The sequence below is a fragment of the Lathamus discolor genome, chromosome 2 (assembly GCF_037157495.1).
Source record: "Lathamus discolor isolate bLatDis1 chromosome 2, bLatDis1.hap1, whole genome shotgun sequence".
Classification (NCBI taxonomy): domain Eukaryota; kingdom Metazoa; phylum Chordata; class Aves; order Psittaciformes; family Psittacidae; genus Lathamus; species Lathamus discolor.
Window position 1 is genome coordinate 41691530 of NC_088885.1, and position 19721 is coordinate 41711250.

At 41.0% G+C, this 19721-nt stretch overlaps 1 protein-coding gene across 16 annotated transcripts in view; it reads left to right on the top strand.

The window, feature by feature from the left end:
* KIAA1217 (KIAA1217 ortholog) overlaps positions 1 to 19721 on the top strand; it is a 384957-nt gene that overhangs the window by 273673 nt on the left and 91563 nt on the right. For all 16 annotated transcript variants that reach the window (XM_065666573.1, XM_065666574.1, XM_065666575.1 and 13 more), the window contains one exon: positions 13119 to 13314. In XM_065666573.1, the coding sequence (XP_065522645.1) occupies positions 13119 to 13314 (196 nt within the window). The remainder of the gene's footprint in view (positions 1 to 13118; positions 13315 to 19721) is intronic.

The window sequence follows — 19721 nt, forward strand, 5'->3', positions numbered from 1 at the left end:
TGAGATTGCAGACCTTGCCGCATTTGGAAATTGCAAAGCTCTCCTTGAATTCATTTCCCATCATTGTGGACTATATATATCCACATGCATGCTCACAGATGGAAAGAAAATGATATTCCTCTCAATCTAGGAGGAAAAGAAGAAATAGATCATTATTGTTTTCCCTCTTCACATACCCTTGAGGTCATCAGAGTGCTGATGAAGGTATCAGTGTGGTGTTGAGTTTGGAAAGGAATATAGAATGTTTAGCAATATTTTGGAAAGTTCCAAAGGAAGCCATGCTTCAGATTTGGATTCAGACCCAAATGTCTTCAAATTTCATTCATAATAAGGTCTTTACATGGTCTGCAGTAATGGTCTTGATTATATTTCTCCCATATTGGCATGTCTGGGTCTTCTTTAGGTAATCCAAAGCTTGCTATATAATACTGTGGAGGCCTTGTTTGCCTCCTTGTGCTACTTTATGCAAGAATATGTGAATCCTGCTACTGCACTGCTCTTATGGTTCTGCATTTGTATGGTTTGTTTTTTCCTGCAAGACAGTGTTTATTCAGAGAATGTGAATTCTTAATCCTGCATCACATCCATATAATTTCAGATCAACTCCTGTAAGAGAAGTGTGAGTCTTCTGGATCTAGGTGGACTAGTTTTATATATTTTAACTGCAAATCCTCATCTATCTACTTGCTTGAAAATTAAAGTACAAAGTTATGATAAGAGGAGGGGGACAGGTAAGAATGCAGACAACATTTTCCCTGGATTGAGGGTGGCAAGTATTTCTGGTTTTGTCAAGCATCCTCATTTCCTTACCCACCCTTAGGTAAGAATTGATAATTCATTTCCTTTAGGAGTAGAAAAATCCAGAAGAAAGTGATGCAGTTTTAATTCCCCATGTGGTGACCGAGTTTGAGTAAACTAGCTCAAGTTGATCCTATGCAATGCCTTTAGGGAATACTGATGCCAGTGCACTGTTGTGGTAGTGACTGACACTTGTTCATTGACCTTCAACAGCCCATGATAGAAAGGTCCTCCGAGAGACCAGGTGAGATATACAGCTGCTTAATTTTCTCCATCTTTAAGGCAGTTATAAAGAAAGCCCACCAGTACCCTTTTGGGCCCCAGAAATACCCTTTCCTGAGTTAGTCTATGCCAAGGACACATGGAGCCTGTGGGCCAGACAAAGTAGGGTGCTTCTGCCACTCCTTCCCAGTCAGGCTGATTTCAGCCTCCAGTACTGTTAGTTGTTGGGATTCCCCTGTCAGTCCAGAAATACAAATGGGCTCTGTCACTTGATGGCATTAGGATTCACTGTGAACCAGTGTCTACTAGAGCCTTATTATATTCCTGTGGGACTGATGTGCCAGGCCCTTATCCACATAGCCCTGTACACAAAGATATCCCTCTCCACTACCTAGCTGGAGCCAAGACCCCTGTAGTCCTAGTTATAGGATTATCTGCTTACTTCTTCTAAAAATGGATTAGAATTCCTTTCCATAGGATCAGGAGTAAGATCAGCCCTTCCATTCTGGGGAACTGCCCACTGGAGACTGGAGCAGCAACTTTCCTGGAAGAACACCCATTTATGATTGGTTTTCCTTGCAATTCACTCATGTCCCTTCCAAAGCATGATCTTGATGTGTAGTGATGCCAGAACATCAAGCAAAGATGCAGTATGATTTTTTCCTTTGGAAGTTTCATGTATTTGGCATTGAGGTGGGATTTAGTCCTTAAAGAATCCATAACTTTTTTCTTCTTAATCAGGAGAATAGTTTAATTAAAGGGAAATAGAACTTCTCAGGTTTGCATGTGTGAAGTGGTGACATTATAAAAGTATGAAAAACCCTAATACAGTTTCAATATTACTGAGACATTAGCAACAGACTGTTTTGTCTTTGTGGTTTGGAATTGGAATTCATCCAGTTGTTGCCGGAAGGCTACATTTAATTTGTACTGTGTTTGCATAAATAGCTTATTTGTAAAAATCACATTTAACTTGAACAATTCTAAATGATGTATTTATCACAGGGAGAAAAATGATCTATTGTTCTCTTTAAATAAAATGGTACTGCCCTTCCAAAGTATCCAATTGGCAAAAACGTGAAAAATCACAGCATACTTATATGTTGCTTATCTTGTCCCCAGAATCAGCTCTCATATGCTCATATCCTCTGATTTTGTAAAATTGAAAAGATTCTTTGAATTATTCTCTAATGATGTTGGCATTATAATGACTTGCTAAATAAGTTTCTTAAACAATGTTGCCCTTGTTATCAAAGCAGTTGGATTTCTTTGCCTGGTATGAATAGCTGCATGCTCTGAACGGGGCAGCAACAGTTGTTGTGGAAGTCTGACTGGCTGAAGGAGGAATTGATTTCTCAGAGAAGGTTGTTTAGAGCACTATACAAAAACTCTTTTACCCCCACCTCTACCCCACAGGAAATGAAGATTATGGAAAATATAGGACCTCCACCTATGAGGACTCAAAGAGCAGTAGGCAATTTCCCCTCCAATTTGCATCTCACTTATGTGTTGGAGGGAAAAGCTGTTCGGGGTTTTTTGGCCCTTAAACTCCTTTTGGCATATATTCTGTATGCTTTAAGATAAGATGTAGAATAGTAGAGAGAGATGATTGGAGTCTACCTTTTAATCATACCACAGTTTCTTTTACTCTTTTTAAAGTTGTGGTTAATCAGGAGTAATGCAGTATTTCCAAGTTCTGCTTGAAGGATTCCATGTCACTGTAGTAAGTGTGAAACCAACACAGAAGCATAATGACTGCTGCTAACTCCAGCCAAAAGTTGTATCATTTCTTAGGAAGAATGCATATTTTGCCATTTATTGTCAGATATGGTTGCTAGATACATATTTGAATCTGTGTGGCTTAACTCTCTGCCATTAACTCTTATCTTACAAGAACATTCTTAATTTCTTTGACACACCAACAGATGAAGCACGTCTGAACTGAGTCCAGCAAGGGTCCTGAGAATATTGCATATTAAGTATTGATAGAGCATATTGTTCCCTGGCAATATGCCTTTCCTTCATCATTTTTCAGTGCCTTTCCTCTCCCTCTTCTCCCCATCTCCTCTCCCTCTCTATCTGTATACTTCAGTATGTACAGGTTATTATCTTTTAATTTCTATTGTTCTCCTTTTTTCTTTTCCTGTTAACAATTATCTCTTCCCCCTTCCCTTCTTTTCTCTCTTTGATCCACAGGTTTTGCAATGCTTGTTGGTCTCCCTTCATTCAGAACTTGACATTCAAAGGTACTTGATGAAAATTGAATCCTCTCAGAGAGTTAGTACTGTACTTTCTTTTTTTCTGCATTCTGCTGTGGATTGAGTTTATTACCCTTTAGTTGTGTGTGTCTTGCTTCACACTAGCATTCTCAAATAAATATGGATCTGCATGCTTGAATTTCCCTTTGTATTTCACAGCAGCAAAGTGTCACTGATACAGATTAATTGTATATGGGAGTGTGATGCATGTGCATCCTTTGGCATTTTTTTTAATTCTGACTTTTCCTTAACGGCATGACAGATGTCAGTTTTACACTCTTGTCTTAGATGATTTGAAATCCACTAAAATTCAGTGGAGGGCCTAGATAAATATATGATCCCTACCAACTGTCTCAATTCTAACTTTATTTATGTATTTATACATTCTTGAAACTGGTTTAAGGGGTAAGAGTCTTGCTGCAAAGTTAAGGACAGCTCCGTGGGCACAGCAGTAAATACTTTTTTTTAGTTTGGTATATTATAAAAGCGTAGTTCTGCAACTTGCAAAATGATGTATATACACCCTGCACCTGTATCTCGCACTTCCTGTTGAGCTCCTCTTCCATTTCTATAACGCCATATAGAATGGATGTCTATTACAGCTACTTTTTTTGCCCTCTCAGACAGTGCATGTGCACGTGCCTTTTAGATACATACTTAAAAAGTGCTTCTTCACGGTTTCCACTGCAGTCAAAAGCGCAGTCACAAAAAGCACTCAGGTAACATGTGCTGTGAGCACTGAATGAGTGAGGCCTTGGAGCGTGCAGAGTGCACAGTGGCTTATTTGCACCTGATTTGTCGCTTCCCAACTTGTTTTGTTTCAACTTACAAGATTTAAGTAGGCCAATAAACATGCCGACCACAGGGAGAGGCAGAGGTGTGGAGAGCAGCAAGGGAGAAGCAAAGGAACTTTTCCCTCCTTTGCCAGCGAGATGGCCTAGAGGGAGGAAAAAAGAAGGGAAAAGGCCATGGTGATGAGTTGGAAGAGAAGAGCAAGGGAAGCTCCTCTCTTCCACAGCACCTCTCATGCAGCAGCCCCCAAACTCTCCCTGGGTGCCAGAGCAACAAGCTCTGATAAGTGGTTCATCACACGTTCACTTCCATGAGTAGAGGCTAAAAATAAGTCACCGGTGTGGGTGTGCTGCTGCCGGCGGCAGCTCTGCCTCCCGCTTGCTTACCCCGGGTGTTTGTTCGTGCTGGGGGCTGCCAGGGCTGGCCCACAAGGAGGGCAGCACACACCCTGCCCTGCAGTCCCCGCTCCCACTCACCAGCCTTCCCCGTGGTGATGGCAATTCGGTTTCTTTCGGTTATTTTTAAAGTAGTATGTTAACTCCTTCTAGTATGTAAGCTCCTTCTTAGCTTGTAGAAACAGAAAAACAGGTTTTTCCAGGACTGCTGCATCGCCTTCCTTTGCTTTGGGAAACAGACACCACAAAAACAGACTCCTCCTATTTTCCTTAGGGACATGTGTGGGAGAACAGGGATGGGTAGATAATCGGTTTTTTTGAATCTGAACACACTATCCCCTAGGTACACTTAGGCATCTGGTATATATATACTTCTATTTATTTCCCCCTACCCCTCCTTTTTGCATGTGGTTTTGAGCATGTAAAGATCTTTCCCCTTTAATCAGCATAATGACGGTTTTTGTTTAAATCATCCCTTTTAATCTTCAGAGTTCTCATGATGGTTTGGGGGATTGTTGTAGGTAGGAGTTACCTCACCCGCTGCTGATGAAACGCAGCCATCTCCCGGCTGGAACAAGGGGTCATGCTGGCTCGTGAATGCTTCACAGTAGGATTTTTAGGAGGGAAAAGAGAAATAGCTTCCAACTGAAACTGCCGTAAGATTTTAATTAAGACAAATGTTATGTCCAGGCTGGAATTTATGGATAACTTATTTAACCAAAGTAATAATAAACCGAACCTGTGATGCAAGGATATGACAGAGACCGTGAAAGAACAAATTTTGCTGTGATCAAAATTGATGGAGCCATAGAAGCATTTGTGTGCAAACATAGGGAGGTGATCAGTCATTTTTTAAATTTGGCTATCACGTTCAGATAAATACTTCGTATCACAAAGCATTAAAATAAAGCAGACCGTTGTATGTTTTTATTTTAAAATTAAAGGTTTCCTTCATTCAATTGTGATTTTCGCTTTTTACCAGTGGTGACTATTAGTTTTGTCTGTTGTTTTACTTCAGTTTCTGCTCTAAAATCCAAGGCTGGCATTTTTAGAAAGAGAAAACCTTGTATTTGGACACAGACATGCTGAGAAATATTTTTACACTTCAACTTGGATGGCTTGGGTTTTTCTGATGCTTCGTGTATTCCAAAGAGATGCCACAGCATGTTGCATATTTCAGTCTGGACTTGTCTGGACCAATTAAGCTGCTCTTAGACGTGCTGCTGAGTTCCTTAGGGCAACATTTTCAAATGCAAGTTCCTGCAATTTAACGTCTGAATAAGAGGTCCAGCAGTATAACTGCTGAGCACCTACAGCTTTTATTGCTTCTAATGAATATCTTTCCTGTAAACACACAGCTTTCCTGAAAAACAGTTTATCTAGGTGCTTGCAGTTAGAAACCAGAGTTTGAAAATGTTGCTTCATGTCAATCATTTGTAACAGAGATCCATGGAAAAACTTTTTCTGCTAACTCTGCTGAAGAGTGAGTCCTGCGAAGGGCGAGCAGGAGTCAGCAGCCTGTGGATGTCCTGCTTGGTGATTCACAGCACTCAGGATTAAAAGAAATGGGTTTTGGCAGCTTGCCACAGCTGGGAGCTTGCAGCTGGCCACCAACAGGAGCTAGCAAGGCTCGTGGGAAAACTTGCAGATTTTTAGGATGATTTGACTATCATTCCAACCTAAAAATACGGCAGATAAATTCTGACACATCATTAGACATGTTTTTTCCACTAGGTGAAAGAAACTGGGATCAGCATCAGCGAATATGAAGGGTAGTGATAAAGATTCTGTCATAAGCAGAGAGGAGTTCTGCAGTTTTGCTTTCAGATAGATTCATAGAATTGAGTAAAATAACCACTCAGCGTTGCATCTTAACGCCACCATAGCAATGGGCTCTGGTAATGCATGGCTGTGCCTGAGCACTACCAGGGTTTAATGCAGCACTTTCCTGTGGCAGTTGGTGCCACTGGCTGAGTTATCTTCCCCTCTTTCTTGTTTACACTGAGAGGGAAGGGGAAGGCTTTCTTTTACCTTCCTTGGGAAAAATCTTCAGGGTATGTTTCCTTCCTTCTTCAGAGCAAGAAGAGATCTGCTCTGGGGCTGTACCTCAGGTTCATGTACACTGACTTCATCACTTTGCTTAATTACTGTGCTGCAGGTGGCCTGGGGAGGGCTCTGGGATTTGTGCTCTGCTTGCATTACTCCTGCAGTGAGTATGGTGAGCTCAGGCTTTCCTCAGGTCCACCAGCAGCAGGAGGAGGCTGGTAGCACCGCAGCGGAGGGAGAGCTTGGGCAGCATCCAATGCAGAATGTGCATCAAAGTCAGAAAGGCTGCAGGCAAGTGGGGTACCTTGGCTGCCCACCAAGCGCTAGGGATGGTGGACAACTGTGGCTCAGGTACTGTGTCTCTCATTATCAAGGAGGAAAGACTTCCACCCATTCATACTGTAGAAATTAATATTGCCACCAAACTGAGCGTACTTGTGAGCAGGGACTAGCTTTGTAATGTGTTGTCATTGATTCAACAGAAAACAGTGAAACATGTTTGAAATACAGGAAAAAAAGCCAGACATTGCTAGCCCATGAGCCCACACCAGGAATAGTATAACTAACTCCTATGTAACTAACTCCTACAGAGTCTGCACGTTGTTGAGTGGGCAGTTGCTCTCTTCAGCTCTTGAGAGTACAGAAGCTGGCATGTGCCTGCTCCTGGCATGGTACCATTTCCAACTGATGGTGTTTGGAAGGAAGATGCCATAGAGTTTTGCATCTCTTGGTGGTGAAATAACACACAGAGAAAAGTGAGCTTGTTGTGAAAGATGGTTTTATGTTGCGTTCAGCTCCTGAATCATCTTCCCACCCCCAGTTCCCCCAGTGAGACAGAGTATCCAAATGCATCCTTTGCACAGATTTAATATGAGCTTTATTTTATATAGGCATATTTCTCTTTTCTGAGAAAATGCTTGTTACAATAAATGCTTAAAAGTAAGAAAACGTGGCAGCAATATGTCACTAATAGCATGTCCAGACAAGTAAAACCCTGTAGCTGTGTTGATATGGGACCCCAAAGACTCTTTGAAAGTTCTTTGGAAAACTTGTGGAAAAGCAGATCCTTCCTTCAAAGAACCAGAATTTGGATCTGACACAAATGTGAGGAAGCAACATTGTTATTGCAGTAATAAGAGCTCGTGTGTGACAGAGTATCAGAATTAATAAACTCATTATACGTTAAAACTAGCCTGTTCATGTGCGTATTTGCAGTCTGTCATGTACCCTGTAGCCATCTTCAGCACAACTCACAGGACAGATAGTTTACTTTGAAGGCCAAGAAAAGCAGGTTTCCACTTTTCTTTATATTTTCTTCTATATTTGAATGTCAAGAAGATTCTCAAAAGGTGGTTTGCTGTTTTTTTTTTTCTCCTATGCTAAGCATATTATTCAGAGCACATGATTGGAAAGGGTTATTTTACTGGCACTGTTATTTTTCGATGTTCTTGTTTACCAGTTGTACACTGCCAGCAGTGCTAGCAACTTCGAAGATATATGATAAGATTCTACTCCTGAAGAGATAAGCTTCTGTCAAGATAAAGGCAAAGGCAGTTCCTGCAGACAGTGAATAAAAAGTGTGAATTGATTAAGAGATGAAATTAAATCCTTCTTCAGGTCATGGGATTTTTTTCTAGCTCTTTTTTGTCTATGAAAATGTGTGAAGCAAATTAGCAGGAGAGATTTTTAAAAAGTAAAAGAAGGAAAAAAAGGTTTCAGTTACATAGATTAGTATGGAAAATAATTGGAAATGAGCATAGAAGGATGTTATGAAGAGCAAAGCTATGAAACCAGGTAAAGCAAAAGAGAGAGAAGATTAATGGGGATTTGATGGATGGACCACTTGGGGCATAAGGAATTGGCTGGATGGTCACACTCAAAGAGTTGTGGTCAACAGCTCAATGTGCAAGTGGAGATGAGGGATGAGTGGTGTTCCTTAGTGGTCAGTACTGGGACTGGTACCATTTAACATCTTTGTTGGTGACATGCACAGTGGGATTGAGTGCACCCTCAGCGAGTTTGCTGATGACACTGAGCTGTGTTGTGTGGTCAATGCACTGGAGGGAAGGGATGTCATCCAGAGGGACTTTGAAATGTGAGCCAGCGCAAACCTCATTAATTGTGTTTTAATGAGTAAGTGAAAGAAATAAAGTAGATATATTAAAAATGCATACTTTGACAGACTGACAGACAGACATCAGTCATGAAGCATGATTAGCCAGTTTTAATTCTGGTTCAAATCCCAAGAGTTGTTGGGAAACTCTGGATCTTCTGTAATGGCTACCTCGATTTGTTATATTTAATTATATACCCTGAAAAAAATTACAAGAATTGATATCCTTGTAAATAAAATAGTATATCCTAAATAAAATAGTAATGTCAAAACACTATGTACTTATATGTAAGTTTTCACCAGGATCTATCATCCTTATTTTGGCCTTTTTTTTCTGCTTAGCTGCTTAACCATAGGCAAGATCTTTTATCAGAGAAGTCCTTAAAGGAGTTCAGATCTTCTCAGCTGACTGAAAAATAAGCTTATTGCACAAAGAAAACATGCAAGGGGATGTCTCCTAGCCTATGGGAGGGGAAAAGTCCATGGCTGACTGAGGAAATTGTGCTGTTGGAAGTTGACTAGTACTGGCACAAGGGAAAAGAGAGTCATGCTGCCTGGTTCTGAACCTTCTTCTGTTCACTGGCATTTATCCCAGAGGTGTGGCTTGGAAAGTGATGGTATTTCCTTGGCTTTGTGTGCCTGTGTCATGTTATCTATTTACAAATGTTTTAATTTTGGATAGTGATGCTCCTTAGTGGGCATGTCTTGAGGTTTCTTCCCTGCTAGGTATTACAGTTTTTGCCCTTTGCTAGCAGATTCATTAAAAAGGCAGTCACCCAGGCACAGTGATGTCCTGTTCGTTGCTTTCCTTTGATTTGTGCAGTCCTGACTCTTGCAGCAGCAGTTTACACTGTAACTCTCATTGGGTTCTGATGAGTGCTGAAACATGGACTATATGGTGAATTTTTATTTTGTAAATGCTTCTACTGTGTGCTAGTTCCTGAAAAGTACTTAAAGGGACACTTCCTGAAATATTATTTTTAGATTTTGAGTATTTTTTTTTTGCATATGTTTGTGAACATTCTATGGAAAAATATATGTGGTACGACTTATTATTTATTTGCTTTCTGTCTTATTTATCTTATTTGATGTTGGAATCCACATGCTGAATAATTATTACAAGGGTTGGATAATACTGAAGGTTTTTGCCCTGCTTTTGTCAGTTATCTTTGCAAGTCCTTGTAGGTTATAGCTCCACAAATGTTGCGTGTCCTCTCCTCCCTTCATGGGCTGCTTTTCACAAGAAGTCCTGCCTAGGAATCCACCTGATTATTAAGTAGCATCAAGCCTGCTGCTCACTGCCTATCGTAAAAATTCTTTCCTATCAAAATGTGTTCATATCTGTCAGTTACTCGAATAGCCACTGATGCTGTGTTTGAGGATTTTTTTAGAATCTGTTCCAAATACAGAATTACTCCTGAAATGCAACATTTAGAGGAGAGCATGACAAATAACTTGAAGCCTTTCATAAATAGTGTGTATATATGTGGTGGACCTTGTTAATAGTTGGCACTGGTTTTACTCCACTTACTAGAGTATTTGGATTTGCACTGGTGTGTGGCAAGAGGAGGACTGGTGTTCATGTCTAAGCAGAATCCATGATGTGCCTCTGTCTTGCCACAGACAGCTCTGGCATGCCCTTTGGGGCTGCAGCTTTTGGGGTAAGGAATGAAGGTTGCCAAAAGAGGTCTTCTTTAGTGTGGTGGGATGACCTTGGCAGGACACCAATTACCCGCCAAGTCTCTCTGTCACTCTCCTCCTCAGCAGAACAGTGGGGATTAGACAATACAACGTAAAAAAGCTTGTGGGTCAAGACAAAGGCAGTTTAATGAAGCAAAAGCAGGCCATGTGCCAAAGCAAAGGAAAAGAAAATATTTATGGTCTATTTCCCATCAGCAGGTGATGCCCAGACACTTCCCAGGACATATTGCTTCAGTATGCATAGCAGTTGCTCCAGAAGACAAACATAATATTGAAAGCTGCCCCACCTTAGCTTTTATTGCTGAACAGACATTATAGGGTATGGAATATCCCTTTCATCAGCTTGGGTCAGTCATCCTGGCTACGTCCCCTCCCAAGATCTTTCCCACCCCCAGCCTACTGCTGAGGGGGTAATGGTGGAACACAGGTGTGTTATCAACACCTTTCTAGCAACCGATACAAAGCAAGGCACTATGGGGGCTGCTATGGGGAAAACTGACTCCATCTCAGCCAGACCGAATACATTTAGTCACAGTAGTTACAGCATTATCATCCAGGGGACCAGAGATACTGTGTGTTAGGTCCTAAAAAATTGCCCCATGGACAGCCAAAGAAACACAATATTGTTGAGGTTGGCTGCATCTGTGCATTGACAGGACACACTGGGCAACTGCGCAGCTAAAGCTGTGTCCATTGCTTCTGGTAATGAAGCATCCCCTTACTGCATAAGTTCGCAGCTGTTCATGTATGTTGGTAAACCATATACATGCCGTTACATGTCTTAAATGACATCTGGGGATTCCAATGACAGAAACAAAAATAAGCAAAAGCAAAGCAAAGTAAGCTTGATTCATATATCAGATAGTTTTTTTCTTACAGAAACAAAAGCAGTTCACTTCCCAGCAAATCCTGAAGTTAAAGACCCTTTGAGGATTGATTTTGTTGCTTCTTTTTGCATTTTCTTTTGGGTTTAGTTATGGTTCTCTACAAAGTGAGAATTGTGTGCCATCTAGCTCCCTATTAATGGATTCATGCAGGTAAGTTATTAATCAGTACAAAGAAATACAAAGCTGTAATGGCTTGATAATACTTCCGTTATAAGCCTGTGTAAATAAAATACTTCAGCACTGATGTTTCCCATGCCATTTTGAGAAGTTGCATCAAGAAGTACTGACTAATCAAATTCTTTGTGTTTGCAGGTCACTTGTCACCTCTGTAAGTTTTCAGGCACAAGTCCCTGTATTTACAACCTGCAGGCTAGTGCTGACCGTGTCAAAGGCACTTCAAAGCATATTTTAGTTTGCTGAGAATAAATGTTGTTAGCTTTAAGTCCTGCAAAAATTCAATGCTCTTGAACAATTTCACTGTGGGACATTGGATAATACCTAATATTTTAAAATTAGCATTTCCAAAGTGAAAAATTCTGGAGGATTTAGTTTTCTTGTGAGGTATTTCTGATTTACTGTAGTTTGTGCACAACAGCACAACTTGGCAACAACAGGCTTCTACAGCCAGCTAATTAAAATCTAATAAAAGTTAAAGTTCTTCATACAGTCAAGGTCACATAGGGAATATTATATAGTGAATGCTGTTGCTCAAATGAGCTCATCTCATTTCACTTGAAAAACCAGTGAAGCTACCAGATGTCAGCAAGACAAGTCATTTTGGCTTTCCAGAAAGAAGCTTAATCTTTTCTGGATCTTGACATCATCTTCAAACCTGGAGCTTGAAGTTTATTTCAATACAGGGGATTTTTAACATACTAGCATCTGACCTTAAATGATAGGGAAGAGGAAAGTATATATGTTTTATGGTATCTTGTGCCTGATGCTGATTATAGGCCTTTATAACATTCACATATTGGTTTTGGGACACAGCAGACTTGTTTTGCTTTGAATTTCTACTTGTACAGTGTCTGTCCCAGTCTGTTGTGATACAGAGTTTCCTTGAGAGACTGGAAAATTATTCTTCCAAAGTAACAGTAAGATGTGGTTCCAGGAGGTTCACTAAACAGTATCGAGTATACTTCTTAAAGCAACGCGTTTTTGTAGAAAGCACTTAGAATGCCACTTACAGCTAATAAGAAAAATGTTCAGGACATTGTATCTCCTGTTGAGTGTGTTTTTATTAGGCAGATCTTACAACAGAGAGTCAGTAGAAGTGCATGAATGAAACCATTTCTCTTCCTTCCTGAGAGAGCTGTTTTTTTTCTGGATGCCATGTTAAGCAATTTACTAGTATGACTACCCAGTAAAAATCAGTTAACTTGGTCAGTGAATGGCAGACGTTTCTGATTTATGCTGGTGAAACAAAAAGTAAAATAACTGTTTGTGATTTCAGCTAGAAATGTTGGATGGCTGTTTTGGTTTTGCTGCATGACCTGTACCTTTCATAGGTGGAGCAGCAGAATATAGAGAGATTGATAGCTCACAACTACACCACGATGTCTCTTCAGAGGATTTTTCTTAGTAGACTTGTCAACAGAAGAGTGTGTGTGTGTGGACATGCTTACACTATAATGGTTGTCTGAGCAGCAAAGAATGGCATTGCCATCTATCTCCTCAGCGTATGCCTTATCCTCAGGGTCTTGTTAGCAACAGGATTTGCAATGTGGATGTGTAACCATAAAAACTGTAGCAGAATACCCAGGAACACTGTTTTCCTAAATAACCTACACAGAAGTGACCTTCAGCTTACCCATTTGTTAAGAAGCTTGGACTTCTTCCTTTGTGTTCTCCACCCTCCCCATATTATGGTTTCAGTAGACAAATAATGAAATACTCTGTTTTGCAGACAAGAAGCCCCAAACCATCCCAGAGCCCACAGCCCAATTTGTGTGACCAGACAGAGCACCTCTCTGAAGCATCTGTTGATTCCTTAGAGGCCATGTCTGAAGGCGATTCTCCAACCCCCTTTTCAAGGGGCAGCCGCACGCGAGCAAGTCTTCCCGTAGTGCGGTCGGCAAACCAAACCAAGGAAAGATCACTGGGTAAGACCTTACTTCAGTCCTTTTCCTCTCTGCTCTTATCCTGTGTTTTCCATTTGTGCATTTAAAATAGTTTTAAAATAGTTTGCAGTTAAAAAAATAAAGACTTTGGTAGCACATTATTTCTAATGTCAGGTTGTTTGGAAATGAGCTCAGTATGGGCTGCTGGGCAACTTGGGGGAATGGAGAAATTATTTTCATAAGATGCGAGTGTGCTGGGAACATGGTAGACAAGGAGGAAGATGCAGACTCTGACATGAAATGCTGACTAATAGTTAACACCCAATATTGCAAGCACTTTTTGCCGAGCTGACACACTATGTGGCAGTGAACTTAATACAAGATTGCACATTTCAGACTCATTTTCAGATAGGAGACACGGGATTTTTGACTTTATCATCTCTTCAAAGCCAGACCTATTTGGAAGAAACCTAGACATTGTGCCTGACAGATCCAGCCCTTAGCGAAAAGGTTTGGTATTTACATGGCAGTAGCTTTCCAGGCAGAGGATTTGAATAGATATGCTGACAGAGTTGCCCTTTACTTCAGGGCAAGGCCCTTCCATCTGCATGGTGACACGAGTGATATGTTAGTGCAGGTGGATGGCTCTGCTTCCTGCGTTCTTCCCATATCTCAGGGTTGAATTAAGCCCGGCTGTGAACCGGAGCTCCTTTTATGATGGGATTTTGTCCTGGAGACTCTGCTTTCAGCTGATGGATAGTACAAGTAAAGGCTGTTTTCTTGAGGAAAGACACCAGAGGGCAGTTAAACTGCTGTGAGAAGGTACCAGAAGTTGCATGCGGATTGCTGAGGAAGGCAGATTTTTGCTTGGAGGTAATAAAGTGAAATGCTGCTTTCCTGTAGACTCATCTTCTAACATACAGAGTGACATAAACTGAAGGCTGGGCTGTAAATCATACCATGCTTGTAAGCTTGTCACAGTGGTTTACTTATTCCTCAACAGTCTAAGACAGTTTCTGTCAAGAGTATTATGATATCTGACAAACACAACAAATGGGAAGAAAACAGGGCTGGAAGGGGTCCCTGCTGCCCTCACAGCTGGCAGGTGCAGAACAGTGGGGCTGGGGACAAGGGGCAGATCCCTGCCTGTGTCAGCTCATGGAGTGGCACTGCTGCCCTCCTGAAGCTTGTTGGGCCACCAATATGTCAAGCTTTTGGGGGAGAAATTTTGAAGACTCCAACCTGGACAAAGCTCTTTGTTTTAGAGGTGGTTTTAAGAACAAGCAGCTAGCACGTATATGTTTACTATACACAGAGAGGATTCATCTCTGCCTGTATGCTAGGGTGTCCTCAGAGTAGCTTACTTTACCTGAAACATCCTGGAAAAAATGTGTTTGCTTCAATGTTATGTCAGGTGGACTGGGCCTTTGCAGGTCCTTGTGTAATTCACAGTCCAGCCTCACCATGTGGGTTTCAGCTGGCCTCCAGTGATTACCCCAGGCCAGGCAGGGTATCTCAGCTCTAAACTTCCGCTTAGGGTGTGAGCTGAGAATTGATAAACAGCTTTCAGGAAGCTTTTTGTTGGCATCAAGAGGGGGTGACCTGCTGTGCACCAGTGCTTTGTGCAGTGTTTTCTCCCCCAACAGCTGAACTAGAAACAGCTTTCTCACTGTCAGTGTGTACATCTGAAAAGAACACAACAGCCCTGTTTCTGAAAAATACTTAAGTGCTCAGCGCTGGGAATAAACCTGATAACAGGAACACAGGAAGGGCCATACTAGATTAGACCAAGAGGCCACCTGGTCCTGTATTTTGTCTCCAAGAGAAACCATAAGCAACTAGTCTAGGCAAGAGTAAGAACAAGGTAAATATGGTATGTACTTATGATCCTTTCCGCAAGTACTCTCCCAGCTTCAAGCTATCTTCAGCTTAGGGATTTTCTGGTTATGGTTTCTGCCTGTATAATAAGTGTCAAGAGATATCTCCTCCAGGTATTTTTTCAGTTTCCTTTTGAACCCATGTAAATTTTTTGCATCCGCAACAGTGCATCTGTGACTTTGACAGCAAGTTTCAGTTGGTTTATTGCTCAACCATCACTTTCCTCTTGCTTTGTTTTGTATTTGCTTATCTGCTCTGAGTTATGCCCCCTTGTCATTGTGTGGATGTGACAGCAAACATTTGATCGCTATCTGCTACCCCTGGGCCATATCTGATTTTGTAGGGCTGTCATTTCCCTCAGGTCATCTCTTCTCCAGGCTGAGAAGTGCTGCTGTAATCATTTGTTCCTCATCTAGAACTGATCCTGGACATTTGATTATCATTGTTGCCCTTCTTTGCACTTTTCCCAGTTTTTTTCAGTATCTTTGCTGAGGGGGAGGATCAGAAGCTTACGGTTAAGTAGTCCACTCTTAAATCCCTTTTTTTAAGCATCTGTTGCATATACTGAAATGTGTTGTCCAGCTCCTAATGGAGGATGGTTGCATGAAGGTGTACCGTTTATTTAATGGCCAGGATTTCAAGACCCTCCAAGGCACCTTATCTCAGCCTGTCTTTCATAGGCTAGAGACAAGACCCTGGCTTATCCCAGCGTGGACAGGCAAAATGCAGTGGAGAAAGAAAAAAAAAAAAGGAAGCTGTGTAATATGAAGCAGTTCAGTTGAGAGTTTTTAGATTCAAAACTGGAGCAAAATAAGCCTTTTCTATCCTGTATTGCAACAGGGGTCACAGCTATGTGTGCGGCTTAAGGAATCATCATACTAGCCAAAAAGGAGGTAACATGTTGTCACCACCCTACAGTCTGTCATTTTCAAGTTGTTCCAGGAACTATTAATAGCAAATAGTTTGTTTTAGAATATAGTCTAAAAATTATTCTAAAATAGTTCAGTTTTAAACGATTATCTTCCAAGAATTTCTTTTACAATAATGTCCTTTTCAGTCTGTTCTGCCAGTGTGTTCTAACACCACCGTGAGCAATGTCCTGAAATTTTACTTTTGAGACTTTTTTGCAGACTGTGGCCTTGTTGGAATTGTTTTTCCTTCCAGCAATACAGGGGAGTGTTTATTTTTAAGAAACAGGAGACTGTTTATAACTTCAATTTTTAAAGCATCATGAAAATATTTGTGTTCACATGGTTATAAACAAGCTGCATATAATCACCTTCCTTTCCAGCTCTATTAATTTCTCAATTTAATCTAATTTCAATACGAATTATGTTTTGATTCTAAGCCAACATATTTTCAGTGAGGAAAATGACCGACTTTTGTGCATTTTTACTAATCCTATGCTTAATATCTCAATGTCATTGTTTTAGAAACCTGATGTTTTCTTTTTTAAATTCTGTTTCTTCTGTAGGTACCTATTTTACTAACTATGTATGAGTTAGTCTGGTTTTAAATTGTAGTCTGACTTAACATGGAGCTTGAAAAGGAATAGTGGTAATGCATTTGGCTACCCTAACATCATGGCTTGTCAGTCAGGACTAATCTTATACAACATAGTATTCTAACTAATCTAACGGGACAGAGTATTCATGTGGAGTCTACCCAGAAAACAGAATTCCAGTTGTGGGCCCATTTAAAATTTCAGCTACAGCTTTCAAAATGAAGGTCTTTTCTGGCTGAGAGGCCCATCAGAAATCAGCACTTGCCTCATCAATCTACAGCCTGTAGACAAAGCGGGATATAAAAGTAAATTAATTCACTGTGCAAGAGGAAATTAAATGTATTTTAAAATATCTATTTGAAAGCTGGGAGGTTTTCCAGCATGATAACTGTGGGAAAAAAATGATCTACCAAAACTGTCAGAGTGAGAATCAGCTGAAATCTGGAAAGTGCTCAAAAGCTCTTGACAAACTTCACTTGCAATTTGCCTGGAGGAAGCAGAACCTGACAAGCACCCAGCAAGGCAGCCAACCTGTGCCTGCTTTGCAGCTTGCTACTGTCACTGCCCTGGTACCTCTACAACAAAATGAAGACTGGCAGATGTTTTCATTTGTAGTCTCTCATGTGGCACATCTGTACAAATGATGGGCCTGATCCTTTCTAAGAGCAGGGGCTGGCATCCTCTTCGGTAGGGCAGTTAATGTGATCAGCCACAGCCCTGAAGGGCAGGGTACGATTACAACCTCTGATTGCAGTAACAGCTGTAGGGGCTCCTGCAGTATCGGGCTGTACCTAATGTAGGATTTGATTAAGGTAGAATATGGTACAAGGAAGGATTTTCATAAATGCACAAGGATTTACTGTAAGAGTGACAGAGCACTGGAACAGGTTGCCCAGGGGGGTTGTGGAGTCTCCTACACTGGAGATATTCAAGGCCCGCCTGGACAAGTTCCTGTGTGATGTACTGTAGGTTACCCTGCTCTTGCAGGGGGGTTGGACTAGATGATCTTTTTAGGTCCCTTCCAACCCTTGGGATTCTGTGATTCTGTGATTCTGTGATTTGGGTTTGAGAAGTTATTGAGGAGGATGGAGCTTTATGGCTTGAGTGTAGCAAGCACCTTCTTGGGGTGTCACAGCCAGGATGCCCAACCACTCCAGTCCAGATGGATAAGGAGCAGGGAATGACAACACTCCTCAGTGGTAAACCTGTGCCTTAAATTAAGTGGCATGGAAAGGCCTCTGCAGAGATGTCTGCTCCTGCCAACATTTGCATTTGATTTGCCTTTGGAGGGTTTACTTGCACAAGTAAAATTGCACAAATGCTTAAGGATTGGCATGAGGAGAGTCTTAAACAATCATGGAGTATTCTGAGTATTATTTGTTAGCACCCCAACCCAAAGTTTTAGCAGGCACAGATTTTAGTGTCTGATAAATTAGTTTGTTGCCACCTTCCATGGAAATGCTGTTACTGAATATAGTAGTCACACCTGGAACTTCTGTAGCATTTCTTGCAGGTTAAAAAGAAAGTCAGGCTGTAGTTACAATTTTATACATAGGAAAAATTGCAGAGGGGATGGTGACTTGGTTGCAGTCACCCAGTGATAGAAAAACCTCTCAATACATATGTATACAATGTACTGTAAGACTTACACAGAAAAATATAAATGCTAAAGGTAGGCTTATATGTTATATTGGTGGTAATTGTTACTTACTATTTATGAGCTGGAAATTAAAATATGCATGTTAAACCAGGCAGATGTGTAAATGGCCGTAGATCTAGAAGAGAAGCCTGTGATTTCTTAGCAGTGGCACTGCCCTCTCTTGATTCCTTAGGGCATGATTCAGGCCTAATGAAGTCAGCAGGATCTTTAGTTTAATTCATGGGAGAGGAACTCCCTGGGAACTGCATTTCAAGTAAGGCTGAGTATAGCTTTAATATATTCAGTCATCTTAAAGAAATTTTCCCTATCTTGTCTTTTTGCAGTGTATGCAAAGCAGGCAACTTGCAAAACCGTCATGTAAATATTTGCTGTCATGGTCAGATACATTCACATTGGCTGGCAGGTCTGTAGGAAAAACAGCTTGAAACAACTATTTTCAATTACTGAATTGAAACACAAACCCTAGGAAATTATAATATACTAAGGTACCAGGAATCTTCCTGTCCAGGAATTCTTTTTAAATTATAGCTGAGGTTTCTGGACTTGGAAAGAAAAAACCCCACAACTCTTACCTGAAATATTTTGCATCAGACGAGCAAAAGAAGCTAAACAATCATATTGACATATCGTAGAGCTGAGAGTCTTTTTCTGTTTCGTTTATTGTCCCTACATGGTTTGTGAAAGAGAGGAAGAGGGAAAGACAGGCCTTCCCAGGCTAGCACTCATGCACTTGGTTACTGTTTACTTAACAGATTCTTCCTCCTCTAAGAGAATGTTTTATGTGTACCTGAAAAAAAAAAAATATGCTTCCAGGAAGCAAGGTCTTATTTAGTACATACTGTCTCAGCAGAAGCACATTCAGTCTGCCTCAAAAAAGCCGGTAAGCAATATATGATGCTGTGTCACACTGGTGCTGAATTTGACTCCACTGCAACAGGCCGTATCAGCACGGATCCAGTGAGTCCATTGCAGCGATACTGGAGTAGATGTGCAGTGTACTAAATAAAACCATTAGCTATGCAAGTCTGTATCTGTCACTGATATATCTGTAAAATGTTTTTTGAGTGCAGTCTTTCTATTTATTTGCACTGCAGTAATACTAAAGGACCTCCGCTAAAACCGGGACCTCGCTGTACTGGGTAATACACTCTTAAGAAAATACTCATATTGCAGGGCTTTGTGACATGGACAAACCAGAATGAAAAGTGGTGAAGATAAAGGGAGAGGTGGAGTAATTAGGGTCCAAACCGATAAACTGAATAAAGCTAAATCAGGGTGGCAGTGGCTTTCCTCTACCCCAGATCATGCCCTCACAGAAGGTGCAATGTCTTTTTCCTGCCCTATCATCACTTACCCTCATTTAGCAGCAGCAATTTGGGCTTTCAGCATTTGTTGTCAGCTGGAAGA